Source organism: Calypte anna, chromosome 12, assembly GCF_003957555.1.
Source record: "Calypte anna isolate BGI_N300 chromosome 12, bCalAnn1_v1.p, whole genome shotgun sequence".
In the NCBI taxonomy this organism is placed as follows: Eukaryota; Metazoa; Chordata; class Aves; order Apodiformes; family Trochilidae; genus Calypte; species Calypte anna.
Genome location: NC_044258.1, coordinates 3,984,166 through 3,999,286, shown reverse-complemented (window position 1 = coordinate 3,999,286; position 15,121 = coordinate 3,984,166). Strand labels below are relative to the sequence as shown.

General features: G+C 41.2%; 1 protein-coding gene across 2 annotated transcripts; it reads left to right on the top strand.

Annotated features, from left to right (window-relative positions):
* The first annotated feature begins 759 nt into the window (after positions 1-759).
* On the top strand, positions 760-13,476 carry ATRIP (ATR interacting protein). Of its 2 annotated transcripts, XM_030458508.1 has the most exons (14): positions 760-1,138; positions 1,340-1,393; positions 2,042-2,124; positions 3,597-3,767; positions 4,365-4,480; positions 4,804-4,961; positions 6,338-6,433; positions 7,184-7,313; positions 8,253-8,981; positions 9,645-9,787; positions 10,376-10,467; positions 11,365-11,448; positions 11,723-11,972; positions 12,921-13,476. In XM_030458508.1, exons 1-14 carry the CDS (start codon positions 760-762, stop codon positions 12,986-12,988), a joined length of 2,553 nt encoding a protein of 850 aa, XP_030314368.1. In that variant the 3' UTR covers positions 12,989-13,476. The 2 variants fall into 2 exon arrangements, with proteins under 2 accessions (XP_030314368.1, XP_030314369.1); XM_030458509.1 differs by lacking the exon at positions 1,340-1,393.
* Positions 13,477-15,121: the final 1,645 nt, after the last annotated feature.

Below are 15,121 nucleotides of genomic sequence, written 5' to 3'. Positions count from 1 at the left end.
AGGAAAAGGAAGGAGCTCTGAGGGCTTCCCTCTGAAGGTGGGGATGTCACTGCCACTCACAGCCGGTGGCCTGTCCTCATCCTGCCAAGGAAAAGCTCAGGGCACGGCCATGCCAGGGTCAGGCCAGCATCCAATAACACCACACCCAACCCCGCCCCGCCCTGCAGTCTGTGTGCACCATGACATCACCGCTGCTGCTGTTGCTGCTGACGACCTCACTGACCCCACTTGAGCCTCGTCTGGCCAGACCCGCCCCCACGCCGTGGCGAAACGCCTGGCGTGACGTCATCAAGCCAGCCGGCCCCACGAAGTGCCGTGACGCCACCCGCTCGCGGCCTGACGTCACAGCCCCCCCTGGGGCCGCTGAGGGAACGGGCGGAGCCTTCCCGCCCGACTCAATCCCCAGGCGCGCGCCCGCCCACGCGCCTCTCGGCCAATCAGCGCGGCTCTCGCAGCGCGCGCCGCTGCCCGGCCAGTCGCGGGGACACTCACTACCACTTGCTGCGCGCCGGCGCTCTGTTTGACCCTCGGGGGCCGCCGTAGAACCCTTGCTGCTGCCCCATTGGCCTGAGGGGAGCCCTGCCCGACGGTGATTGGTGGGCGGCACAGCGCGCGCGAGGCAGCGCGTGTCGGGGGGCGTGTCCGGCGCGGGGCCGTGGCGGGGCGGGTTGGGCTGGGCCGGGCCGGGCCGGGCCGGGCCGGGCCGGAGGGGCCGTCAGCGGTACCGGCACCCACCGGGGAGGCCCCCGCCGCCCCGCCATGGCGGCCCAGCCCCCGCTCGGACCTCGGAAGCGGAGCGGTCCGGCGCTGTGCGGGACGGGCTGGGCTGGGGCCGCCTCTGGCTGCAGCGGGGCCCTGGCGAACGGCTTCCCGCCCATCAAGCGCCCCAAGAGCTCGGGGGCGACCGAGCCTGGCGAGGGGCCCGGGGATCCCTTCGGGGACGGAGACGACTTCACGGCGGACGACCTGGAGGAGATCGATATCCTGGCCTCGCAGGCGCTGTCACAGGAGGCTGCGGGCGGCGTCGTGCCCCGGACCGGACCCCCGGGACGGGCGTGGGACCCCAGCAGCTCCGAACGCGGGGAGGCTGCGGGGAGGCCCCCGGGCAGCACCCCAGCCCCGGCAGGGAGGAGGAAAGGTCGGTGTGCTGAGTGAGGGGAGAGCGCGGATCGGCCGCTCCGGGGCTTGGCGGTGTGACGGGGTAACGATGCGGGGACTCCCCGGGTGTTGGACCGGGCGGAGCGGTATCAGCCGAAGAAATGCGGCTATGGCTGTCACCGGCGTGTCCGGAGGTGTCCCAAGGCATTAAGCAATTGGGGAATGTTTATCATCCCTTCAGGAATGGCTCCCGGTGATCAGCCCTGGCGATTGGCCTCTGCCGGCGCTGTGCCAGGTGGGTAACGAGCCCGCCAAGATTCGGGGACACCGGGAGCCTGTGACAGCTGCCACCTTCAGAGTGCGTGATAAACGAGTTAAATAAAGCAAACAATGACAAGTGATGGGATGGGACAGGAAGGAATGGCCTCAGGTTGTGCCAGGGGAAGTTTAGGTTAGGTATTTGGAACAGTTTCTTCACCGAAAGGGTTGCCAGGAGCTGGCCCAGGCTGCCCAGGGCAGGGCTGGAGTCTCCATCCCCAGGGGGGTTTCAAAGCTGTGGAGATGTGGTGCTGAGGGACGGGGGTTCGGGGTGGCCTGGGCAGAGCTGGGTGAATGGTTGGACTTGATGATCTCCAAGTTGGTTGTTCTCTGCCAACCAAAATGATTCTGTGATTCTAAGTATTTTGCACATTGGCTACCAGCCTTTTCTCCTCACTATTAACTTTCACTCATAAATGCATCAGCTGCCTCGGGTTAACAACTGATTTTCAGATTTCCTTGGAAAAAGCACCTAGGATACCAGGCTTTGCTCACAATTATAGTATAGTGGGCCTAAGATATTCAGACATACTCTATGGCAGATAACAAGATCTTGATATTAAGTCATCAGTGAAACACCTACAGCACCCTGCTTCAGAACAAATCTTGGCTTTTTTCTGCACAGGAAGCAGCACAGCAGATAGCCTAATAAGAGATGCCTTCCAGTTTGAAGTGCTGCAAACACAGCATGAGGAAATTAAACAGAAGGTGAGCAGTGTATTCCCCTCTTAACATTTTTGACAGGGCTAACTGAAAGGGGGGGTAAATTTGGTTCCAGGTATCTCATTCTAATCAGGTTGACTAGTTATCTTTGATCATGGATCTTTAATAGATCATGGATCTATTAAAGGTCTTGAACTAGAAACAGCTCCAGTAACATAAAGACTGAGAACAATATTTTATTTCTTGGTTATTTTGGATTAGGAAATCTTAATTTGTCAGTTTTACTTGTTTCTTGTCAAACTCATTCTCCTCTGTCCTGTCCTCTAGTCAGCAAGGGTTGTGTTATGGAACCTGAATTTTTAAGACAGTAAAGTGATGTCTGATTTTTATTATGTTGCCTTACCTTCTGGTGATCCCCTATGGCAAGGTGGTGTAAGAAGCAGGTGCAGAGAGGTGAGAAGGGACCATTCCCAAAGCGAGCCCATCCCTCTGGAACACAGCCTAGGGAGAATATAAACCCAAACAAGTTTATGGTGATAAACAAGTTTTACCAGAATGATCTTTTAGTCTCTTGCAAAATTTGATGTAGGTGTTTCCTGATGTGTATGTGTATTTAATGGTCTTCAGTGCATTTTTAAGTGCTTGTTTTGGATATTTTTTAGCATGAAAGAGGTCTGCAGCTTCATACCACCTGTGAGGAAATTTCATTGATTTTATTTTGAACTGGTGATTTTCAGTGGCTGGGTCTTGACTGTTAGGAGAGGCAGTAACCAAGGAATAACTTGTGCACAGCACTCACACCTCAACAGACCTTTGTTTCCTCAAGGTTGTGCTTTCCTCCTGGTGGAAGGGGCCTGCTTTATTCACCTGTCTCTCATCACCCTGACCTCTGTTCTTGTCACTCTTTCCCAGCTCTCTTATATCCTTCCTTATTGGAGAACCTGTACACCACGTTAAACAGGGAAAAACAGTAATTTTACAAAGAGGTATAGAGGTGTCTTTCTGCTTTTTCCTCCCTGTTTCAAAAATATTATCTCTGAGTGGTGGTGGGTGTTCTGAGAGTATTAGAAATGATGTTGTGAAGATTCAGTCTGGGTGTGGTAGCTTGTCTTAGAGCAGCTTGCATGCTGGCTACCTTGGTACATAAAATATTACAATTAAATTGTTGTTATTATTGAAATAATGAATAAATTATTGATGCACATGACCAGAATAATTTTCAAAGAGAGAACATAATCACAGAGAAGGGGAAAGAGAAGAATGGTCCCTGAGAGGCACCAGGAGGTTATATGAAGAAAAGCCTTTGCTGTTCTTTCATAATTCTGCTCAAGAAGACAGTAGCTGGGCCTGATTTAATCAGAAAAAAAGCAACATTGAAGAATTTTTCAGCTGGGTTACAGAAGCATTTTTCTCCCTAAAAAGTATAAATATAACATATACATATTTTCCAGCCACATAATGATATAAGTGCATACTATTGGTCATGTACAGCCTTTAATGGATTCATTTGTTTGCAGCTGAAAGAAATGCAGGATGAAATTCTCACAAAAAATGGAGAAATTAAAGTTTTGCGTGACTCAATGCAGCAGATGGAGTTTGCTATGGAGGAACAGAAAAGATCATACGTGCTGCTGGAACAGCAGAAATCTCAAACCCTCAGTGAAAAAGAAAAAGAATTCTCCAAAAAGGTTTGTAACTGCATCAGTTCCCTGTACATCACATGCAGAAGCTATATTTTTGACTTGATGTCAAACAATTTCCAAACAATGAATGCTTTTCCTTATCTAGAGGAAAGTATTTGTAAGAACTGGCTGAGGGTTTGCTTATGCCATAATAGGAGTAAAGTAAAGAAAGAGTAAAATTCTAGTGGTAGAAGTTTTTATAACTGGGGTGTATTTTAAAATGGAAAAAAGCAACAGAATGTGCTTTGTGCCTCTGATCAGATTGCTGTTCCTGTTGCAGTCATCTTTCTGCAAGCCCTGAAGAGGACAGTGGCAGCTTTTGTCCTGTTTACTCTGCTGCTAACGGCCCCACTGTAGTCATGCTGTGCGTGGTGCTTGGTCTGTCTTAACAACTCATACCCTTCTTGCCTGAACTTCTGGCACTTGGTTCTAAGATAGTATTAATTGGACTAGCATATATAAAATTGGAGATCTTTTGCAGAGTTCACAGTAAGTAGATGGTAAACTTGGCATTCTTACAGTAATTCTAGTTGCTCTGCAGTTATGACACCACTGAATTATTCAGTAGCAGTAAAACTGAGTCTTTTTTGATTCCTCCTGCAGTTGCTGTCATTACAGTCAGAGCTGCAGTTCAAAGATGCAGAGATGAATGAATTAAGAGCACGACTTCAGAACTGTGAAAGAAATAAACATGGTACTCAGACGGTTTTAATGTCAAGGTAGGAACTCTGGAAAACAGATCCGTGCTGCTCTTTACAATATATCTGCTTAAACTATTAAAGAGGTTTTCTTTCTCCCTGTTACTTTCTCCCTTAGCTGTTTCCTTGAAAAAAACATGGCCAAAAAAGTCTGTAGACATGTATGGAATTTGATTAAAAAAAGAGCCTTCCTTGTCTCTGTGCCAGAAATGCAAAGAATTTACAGTGAAATACCTTTAAAACATCAACATCACAGAAGCTATTAAATAGAATCTTTGATGTTTCTTAATAAAATAATTACAAAAGAAGTGTTGATTCATCTAACTGTTCTGTTTTTATTTTAGCCCTAAAAAGAATTCTGTAATACAAGTGAAATCAGAAGTATGTTCTCCACAGCCTGGAAAAAGATCTTTTCCTACAAAGGAGTCCTTCAGTGCTGAGATGTCTGCCAGACCATCATGTGCAGGAAATCTGATTACCCCAATTACTTCAATCAAAGAAGGTAAACCTATATACAGCTTGCAACATTTGTAGCTTCCTACCAACCTTCTGCCTTGGGTATGAATCTGGGCTGGGTTACTAAGTTAACTGTAGAGGAAAACAAGTATTTGTTTTCATTTTGGTTTTATTTAAGTTTCTTTCCAATTTATACCAATTGACATTAAAAAGCTATGACTGAGATTTGCATCAATATCATTTTAATTCACCCTTTGATATGAATTCATATATATTCACTCCGTGTGCCAAGATGTCATTGAGAAAGTGGCTCTTTGCTGTAATGAATACTTTCACTTACTATATGATAAGACAAAAATAAGGCAGTGGTTATCTGCCTTCTTCACTGAAGAAAGAAGAACAGGAAATAATTTGCTTACTTCTTGAATTGCTCTGCCAGTCAGCTAATGCATTTTTTGTGTTCCTGTGGTTTTAGCTTTAAAGCTGACTTCTTTTAAACTGTATTTTGGATGGTACATATTTGGCATACTGAAAGAAATAACTGAAGCAGTTCAATCATTTCCTCTTCTATGTACAGGACAGTAATTCTTACAAAAGGGTATGCTAAAATTCATTGAGTAGGGCTTAGGAAATTAACATATACATGTATTTGAAGATTGCTATAATATTAAACAAAATTGGCCAACTGTTGTGTTTCTATAGAAAATAATAAATGGAAGAAGTTTGGGTATCATCAATTAATTCTTGCAAGAAGAGTCATGAAAAATCTGAGTTGTTACTGTCAGTTACAGTATTCAATCTGCAACTGTATGGATGGTGTGAACTCATTCAAAAAGAAAAATACATTAACATTAAAGCATTAATACTGCTATTTTTTTCAGCTGACTGTTTCTTATGGTAGCAACACAAAACTCTGTGTACCTGTTTGTTTGAAAACCACACTTCATTGTTTGTCTTCTAACCCCTGCAAGGCTTTTGGCTTCAGTTTTCCTGGTAATTGTGACATAGAGAGCTGAGTGGAAAAGTATGAAATGCTCAATTTTATTTTTATTTATTAAAATATTATGTTGATTTTTAACTAACATAGTCCTGTAAATCTCTGCCAGTAGTGAGAGTTTAGCCTAAGTTTTGGGGGTTTTTTCCCCTGAAAGAGAAGTTGAGACCAGTAGCACTGAACAATCTGTGGAACCCCTGACAGTAAAGGCGAAATTTTATTTGCTCATCTAATTTATTTTGGGGAGCAATTCTGCTTGCATCACAGCTCTTTAATATTGTTTGACATAGCTAAGCCATACAAAATAAATGTTTTTTTACTGGTTTACTGCCTGTTTACCAGAAACCAGCTGTGGCTAACTGCAGGTGTGTTAAGGCTCAGTACAGATATATCAGCAATGCCATTCTCATGGTGATTGTTTGTTTTAGACAGCAAGATGACCCATCCTGAAATTTTAGCCCTGAAGCACAAAGAAATGGCCAAAAACGGTTCCTACAGCTCTTCACATAAACGAAACACACAAGGTAACTGAATTCTGGTACTTCAGAAGTAATGGAAGGTGCTCAGGTGCCTTTATCAAGCAGCATCATGCTGAGGACCTATGTGCAGTGGCACTGCCCAGCAGGGTGGTGTTCAGCTGGTTGCTTTTTGCTTTGAATACTGTAGGTTTGCAGATTTTATTATTATCTTGTATCCTAACAACATTCTGATCTTGTTATTCTGTTTAAGAATAATGTTTTCCTGGATTTTGCTCTATGGAAGGATAGGGATCAAGAGGCATCTTACAAGTCTGGCTATTTCAGTATGAATATACTTTATATTGTAAACTGATATAAAAACAGGAACAACAAACATTTTTTTAAATATGAAGGTGAAGACAATAAGACAATATTTACATCAGTCAGCATCAGGAAGTCTTCAGGGTACTATTTAATTTCCAATTTAGAATAGAATTGCATCACATAATTTTAATGCCTGGACTGGAATATGGAGGGCAAATACTTGGTTTGAGATGTTTTGCTAATGTCAGATTGTAATGAAAATATCTCTAAGTATAATTTAGTTAATATCAAATTGTATCAAATTCATTTTTTCTGAAAATCATTCTTCCAGAGAATGTTTCTCTACAAGAATTTTCTCTTGTAGAGAAATAAAATTTGTAGTGAATAAAATATTATAAGGTTGAGAGCCCCACAAAGGAAGCTGATATTTGGAAATACTAACTTTTTGTTGTTGTTGCTGTTGATTATGCAGACAATTATGTCTCCTTTCAGGTTCAATCTTACTAAATGCATTGATGAAGCAGCCCATTGTCCCTGGGTCATCACTGGGACTCTGCCATCTTCTTAGCAGTAACTCTGAGTCTCTACCTGGAGCTGTGCTGCAGCCAAACTATGTGGATATGTAAGGTTTTTGTTAAACTGAATCTCATGTGTTCTTGGTGTAGTGGCATTCTCTACACTAAGAAATGCTTTCTTGTGGACAGTCACCCATTCCTTGTGTTAAATGCTGTTTTGACTTAGGCTATTTAATCATCATGGATTGTTTATCTTTGATTATTGTCAATACTAAACAGTAAAACAACACTGAGAGAGAAACCAGGTTAATTTAAGGGAAGCCACAGAAAGATGTTCTGTGAAATCTGGGAGTGACTGTTAGCAGCTGCTATTCACTTGCATGCAGAGAAGGAAGCAAATAAACATGATAATGAGTTAAGTGGGAATAAAATGTTGAAAATGGGATAAAATCATAATTTCTTAGAGGGTATTTTATTAGTAATTTTTGTGTTCTGTGGGTTTATAGCAAAACTCGTGTCTCATTGCCCTTGCCATATATGCAAGCAGAGGGGGTGCATTTGGCTTTGTAGCTGCAGTTTGATGAGCTATAGCTTAAGTTTCTCTGTTCTTATCATCTCTGGCCAAGAAAATGATATTTTATTGTTGCAGTCTTTCAAAGCCCTTGCGTATTACAGATCAGTAATGGTTCAGAAACTCCTTCCCAAAAGCTACCAAGTAACACCAGGGAAGGATTAAAATATATGACAGATTATCAAAGGCATGAAACCAGGAATCCAATGTTTGAAATGTAGTTTCAGAAAATGTCTTACAGTGAGCTGCTAAAGTTACTCAACTGTAAGCTCTAATTGCTTTCACAAGACCTAGGAATGCTTTGAACTTGCTCTTCCATGCAGGTATAAAGGAATAGGATTATTAGTTTTGTTTTATGTTGGGAACAGACATCTCTTACTACTCTAGCCTATTATTTCATTCAGAATATGGATAACTCAAATTTCAACTATATTTCTTTTGAAGTATTTCCCTTCTTTTAATTTTGTTTGGATAGGAAGTCTACACAACTACCTATCAGCAGGACAACTCAAGAAGAAATGGGTCCTCTTGTATCCCTGCGAGAAGCTCAAAAGCTTGCAGTAACAGGCTTGAACTTGATTGCTCTGGATGAAGGATTACCTGAAGAGAGCCTGACAGGAATCCAGAGGGAGTCCTCACCCCTCACACACTGCAAGATCCGAGGTGCTGTGTACCTCTTGCCCTTGGTAGAGCACCACCTTGGTGCATACTGTCAAGCAGTGCAACTGGCAGACAAATCCATAAATTCTGCTTGTGGAAACCACTCATCCATTTCTTCCAGGACCAACACAAATATGGTGTCAAGTAAGGAGGACTTTAGGTTGTCTCTTGAAGAAACTACAGTTATATCACTGGGTATTCTTTATTATTTGGTGTTTTATAGCTGGGACATTGTCCACACATTGCTATCTACTGAAGTGGAAAAAAGTTCTACTGATGGAGTTGAACAGTTTTCCAAGATGGACCACAATGTGTTGTGTGATAATAAGTGTGGTAATAAAGAAGATACCAGGACACAAGGAGGGCTGCCTGTAGCTCCACAGGATGCTAACAACGATCAAGCTCAACATTCTTTGTTTAAAAAGCTGCTTCAGGTTTTAGCTTTTTCTGCTACAAGAGGCTCCCAGGCTGATAGCATACTGAACCAAAGCCTAAAAGCTTTGGTGAAATTAGCTGAAAATTCAACAATCGACTTGCTAATAAAGTAAGTCAGTAATAGCTTTAAAATTATTTCAGATTTTGTTGTTTTGTAGTTTTCATTCTCTGTTGAAACTGATTTGTGCAGATGACAGTAGGAGTTTTGACATGGATGGGAGAATATCGAATCTCTCTGATCACCTTTGAGAAGCAGTTGAGGATCCTTTTACTGCCTTTGCTGGTAATGCATGTGGTAATTGCCCTCAGACAGGATCAAGATTTGCTGGTGATGTTTGTGTGAAGCAGATTCTGTTGCCTCATTGCACAGCTGTCCCTTGAAAGTGAGAAAACCTTAAGAAGGCCACATGCAGTTGATCAGAATATCTGTAACATTTGATTTGGGTTTTTTGCAATTGCTGGGCAATGCACAAGGAAGGAAAGCACAGGGTTTCAGTTTGGAAGGTAAAATGCTGCTCTCAAAAGAAACATTTCATCTGCTAATGGTCTAACATACACAACCATAGCAGGAATTGCAGACCAATTACCAAATGCAACAGGAATCAAAAATGAGAAATGTTTTTCAGTATTCTTTGTATTTATGACACACAAGTTGAGATCAGGTAGGTTCTGAAAGGCTAAAAAGGCACAAATGATGATTCTGTGTACAAGAAAAAGTGTATTTTCAACTTACCTGCATTTCCCATTTCTAACTTGGAGATTTCTTTTGAAGTTTTCAGCACTTACTGAGTGGCCAGGTACTGCTCCACTGTCTGTGTCCAGAGACCCCTTTGCCTGCTGTCCTTTTGGCTGTGAGACTGGTGTCTCTTCTTGCTCAACACCACATGTTGGCTGCTCAACTTTGTTCTCATTCAGGTAAAAGTCTGCTTAACACAGAGAACTGCTGTCAGTAGAATGTTCATTACCATGACTAAAAGTAATGCAAATAGGCCTTGCTCCAAGATGTTAAAACCCTAAAAGCCCTCTGAAAGTTTGTTTTCTAGTTCAGGGTTTCAGTTATCGTTTGAAGAGTATTTTGTCTTGTATCTGTCCCATGCAATGCTTTTGATACCCATGTGGATTTTTAAAACTACTTTCCAAATGGAAGTTTATTATATGAAAGGGTGATGAGGGGAAAAAACAAGGCTTTTGAGGATTTGGCAGTCTAATTAATCTGCATTCATGATACTGTTGAGTCTAAAGATTTCAGTATTCTGTATGACAAATAGTCTTTGTTTAGTTCCCTATGAATGAAGCAGGACAGCATTACCACAAATGCATATATGAAGTTTAGGGATACTATTTTTTTTCAGCACTTTTAAAGATGTTTGAAGTAAAGCAAGAAGCTGAGCCTGTATGACAAGTCCTACGATAGCACACTGTATTCTCTGGTGTCACAGAATTATTTTTTTTTTCATAAACAATTCACTGGTTGGCAAAAGAACAAAGTTATCTCCATTTCAGACACCTGCCTCCTCCTTGCACTGTACATGTATATTACATCAAGACCAGATAAATCAGCATCTGAAAGGCTTTGGCTTCAACTGGAACAAGAGGTAACTTACCACAGCTATTTGTTCACATGCTTTTTCCTGCTATTTCCACTTGGGGGAGTGGGAGGAGCATGGTAATGCACTCATGGTCTCCTCCAGCTGAAATAGAAAACTGAAAGTATTGGATTCCAGTAAGGGATTACATGGAATTTTAAGAGTAGCTGCTTGAAACTGAATCAGTAGCTGTTCTTAAAGAGAACATCAGTTGGAACAGCCATAGTTAAATCACAAAAAAAAGCAAGAAAGATCCTAGAATGGCTGTTAATATTCAACAGTAACCTCTATTCTGCTTTTAGATCAAGAGGAGTAAAAGGAAGCAAGATCAAAGATTCGTTTTGATTGTATTACTTCTAAACTGTATCTTATGAGTTATATATAAAAAACTGTAACAACTCAGGATTATATTATTATATTTAGTGGAAACACTAGCTTGCTGTATATCAGTCTTGATTATACAAGGGAAGAATAGCTTTTGAATTTAATTTGTATTGTTTGTATTGACAGTGGCAGTGTGTTTGAGGTTCTACCATTTTTTTCCATTTCTGCTCTCATATGAAAGAATTTTGAACCATTTTCATTATTCCCTTACATACACTATAAAGTGTAAGCATGTTATTTGTATGCAGTGAATTAGGGCCCACTAAAACCTTGTCAGTCCTTCTCATCAGGAAGCTGAAAAGGTTTCAGTCCAATGCAAATTCTACATCTGTATAAACTTACAGAAAAAAAAAAAAGTAATGAATTTTTGGGGATAAAAAAGATTAGCTGTTAATAAAAACTAGTGTTTGAAACTAGTTATGAAATACCACTTCTATCACCCTTTATTTGCAGCTTAATTGTCTGGTAATTGTGCAGAACCCCTGGTGCTCATTCTAATGCAATCTGTGTTTTTTGCAATAGACAGTGAGGCTCCTGACAAGGTGCATGCAGTGTCCCAGCCCAGTGGCTTTACTGCCTGGTACAGATTGCCAGTGTAACCTCGAGGTATGTCACTGCCTTGGCTGAGTTTCATCCACTGAGAACCTAAAGGTACCCCTAAAGATGCTGAAACAGCTTTTTGCCCCTTTGGTACTTTAAAATGACAACCAAATGGAGTGTTACTTAATTTAAAGGATGCCACCTTCCAGGAAGCTTGCTTTTGCTTGCTGGAAAATACTCTGAAACTTGGAAATTTGAAGAGATTAATCAGTAATGAAATAACTTTTCTACTACTGTAATTCTACTTTGTATATTGAGGCACTTTTTTTTCCTCTTGCAGGTGGTTAAAGCACTAATTATAATGTTACATAGACAGTGGATGAAGATGAGAAGATCTGAGAACAGCCTGTGTGCATATAAGGAGCAAATAATTCAGTTTTTAAGAGACACTGTTTTACTCTTGCACAGCCTATCTCAGAAAGATAAACTGTTTCATGAACACTGTTTGGAAGTTCTCCATCAATATGACCAAGCCATGCCGGGCGTAAGAGCCATTCTCAAAAAGACTCAAAAACTGAGTGCTTGTGAAGGTAAAACCCATCAAATTAAAATGTTGGCTTCTTTTTCATGCAATAGAAATTCCACTTCTGTCCCTTTCCTCATTTAACATGTACCATCTACCAAACACCACTCAGACCTCTGATGGCAGTCCATAATTTAGTGCTTCTCAAACTTCACTACACTGAATCACTACTTTACTGTTGTTAGCTTTACCCTGTTATTCTCATCAGAGAAATATGCCCCCACTGTCTGAGCAAACGAAATCCTATACTTAGCTCTCCTGAGTAAAACCCGCATTATATATGTTGCCTTATTAAAAAGAAAATAGATAAAAATCAAGTCTCCAAGTAGCATTACACATTTTGTTTCCCCTGCAGTCCTTAACATTGCTTTTCTTCCTCTTTCCTCCTCTACCCCAACCTTCTTCCACTATGACAAAAGCTTTTCTAGTCCATGTCCATCAGGACTTGACCTTGCTTTGCACACTCCTGGTGCCAGTTTCCTAGAGAGACTTAATCTTGTGAAACTGCCTCTCCTCCTTGCACCTTGATGCCATTTCTTCATTCACTCATAGAATTGTTTACATGCATGTTGCAGAGCTCTTGTATCAGTATGTGTTTTGTTAAAAGACAGACAATTTCATCCTAGTGGCTTTTTAAATTTAGTTAACGAAGTTTTAAACTTAATAAATAGTCAGACCTAGCTGTAAAACAACTGAGTGTCCTTTACTGTTTTTCCAACTGACAGCTAAATTTAAATTGACTGTCCCAAGATAGTTACCTCCTTTAATGCCTGCAAAGGTATTAAAAAAGGAGAGATGTTAGAAGACAAAAAATGTAAAGAGCCATTTACACTATTTGCTGTAACCTTCTACAATCAGTGCTTTAAAATGCAAACATACTAACAATATTTATACTGCATCAAGTAGTAAAATGACTCTCTGAAACATTTTTTTGTTGTTTTTATTGTCATTGCAGAGCTGATTTTGGATGAACTGTATCCTCCTGAGCCAGAAGCAGAAGACCAAGGAATGGATTCCAGCTAGCTATCACCTAGCAAAGATCTCTGTCCTTCCTTATCTGTATCAGAAAAATCACTGCCACTATAAATCTGAAATTTAAATAATCTATTTTATTAAGTGATAATCTAAAGATCATACTCAAATGTAGCAGAACTGACACATTTCTTTGTTGTGATTATTGTATTTAAGCACCATCTAAATGTAGCCAAAAGCCAAGAGATGCTGATGTAAGAATTACACTGTAATTTACTGTTTTGCTGTGCAAAACCACTCATTGGCTTGTGACTGTTTCTGTTTATGGATTCCATCCTTTGTGACATTGCTGTGAATGGAAATTTCACTATTGTGTTCTCCATTTTACTGTGACTGCAGCTGAATTTAAGATGCTGAATGTGCTGAGGTATTTGGGATCACTGAGTTCATATGAAAGTCTTTTGAACATCCTTGTTCCTTTCGCTTGGCTTCTGAATTTTCATGTTGATATTAGTAAACAGTTTACTGTGATTTAAAAACCTTTCTAGATCAGTTTTCAGCAAGAAAGTCAAAGCCCTGTAATAGTCACCCAAGTTCTCTCATTTTTGTTAATTTCATGAATCTGCTGGAAGTGCAACTATTGAGACACCACAAGAAAAAAATACTTGAACTTCTTTTAAAAAAAAAAAAGTTACCTTAGAAGAATAAGATGGTAGTGTTGAAGAGAATATTGTCTTACTAGGGGAGAGAAGGATATTTAAATGAGTTCAGAATGCCTGTTCTTTTGTTTGCAGTATCTGGATAGGTACTGCAATGAAGATGAAAGAGCATCTTATTCCTAGGGTACAGGTGATGGTTGGAAGACTTTCACAGTTATTTAATTTTTAGCTGCCATACACTAAACCTTAGACCCTAAAAAGAAAAGCCTGTTACTACATTAAGTCTACAGGTGTGTGTTTTTCAATAATTTGGAAAGGAGTAAGACATAGTAATACAGTGGAAAGGAAGCCCCTGGAAAACTTGGAAATACTTAGTTCTCTGCTCATAACCCAAAGTGTCTGTGTCCTGCCCTGGTGTGCATGGGCAAGGGGCCTGACTCCAGTGTGCTGAACAAGCTCTTGGCTGAGCTTTCATTCTGAAGAGAGAACTTTCCCAGAAACAGCTATTCAGGAATACCCAGTGCAATAATCCAGTATCTCCCTAAGGCCAAAGCTTTGCTCCTTGTTCCCACAGCACTGCCCTCCCACAGTTAACCCTCCCTTGAGCAGTTTCAGAGGCATGGCCTGTTCATTCCTGTGGAACACAAGCTGCCAGCCACTCCTCAGCAACAGGTTTTTCAGACACCTTGTAGCACCTGGAGAACTGCCATTTTCCTGCAGCCAGGAAAGATGCACAGGCAGGTAACAGCAAAGTAAGCATACATGGTTTCAAAAGCCACCCTAGAACTGTCACCAGGGCACTGGCACGGCCATCCTACAGAGATTTCAGCATGACACAACCATGTGACTTCTCCACATAAAAAAAAAGACACAAAAAAACATTAACACAGCACTTCCTGGCCTTTAAGATTAGAGAGCACAGCTTAAGAATACCAGTTAAAAGCCCCTTCCTTTCTCAATACCAAAATAAACAGTAAGATAAGTCTTTTAAAATAGCCCTCAGCACAAGCAGTGGCACAGCAGTACCTGTGTTGTACTAACAAAGACAGGACAGTCACACAAACCCAAAATGCAATGATCTTCCATCATTTTCTACCATGTTCTCACCACCTAATTTCTCTAAACATAATTAGAGTTTATGGAGGTAAGATGCATTTAAACCCTAAATATCAACCAAATAAACTGTTAACAGGAGTTGGAATTCCTTTACTGGTTTTCATCCAGAGTTGCTGAAGCAATCCAAAGTTACTAAACGTGGTTTAAAAAATTCCTGGCCTCATCTAAAGGGTGAGTGTACAGCAAGCTGGTAAAACAGAGAAGTGTATTACTGCTAAAGTTTATATAAACAGAAGTGTTATCTGTGGAAAAAAATGCTAGGAAAATACCCCTGACTGTTCCCTTCTGGCACCACATCTCTTCCCATCCACCCACTCTTAACAGACAACACCCTCATGTGTGCATATCTTCACTCTTCCCACTTTTGACTTTAAAGTGGTATAGCCCAGGCTAAATACAAACAACCCCC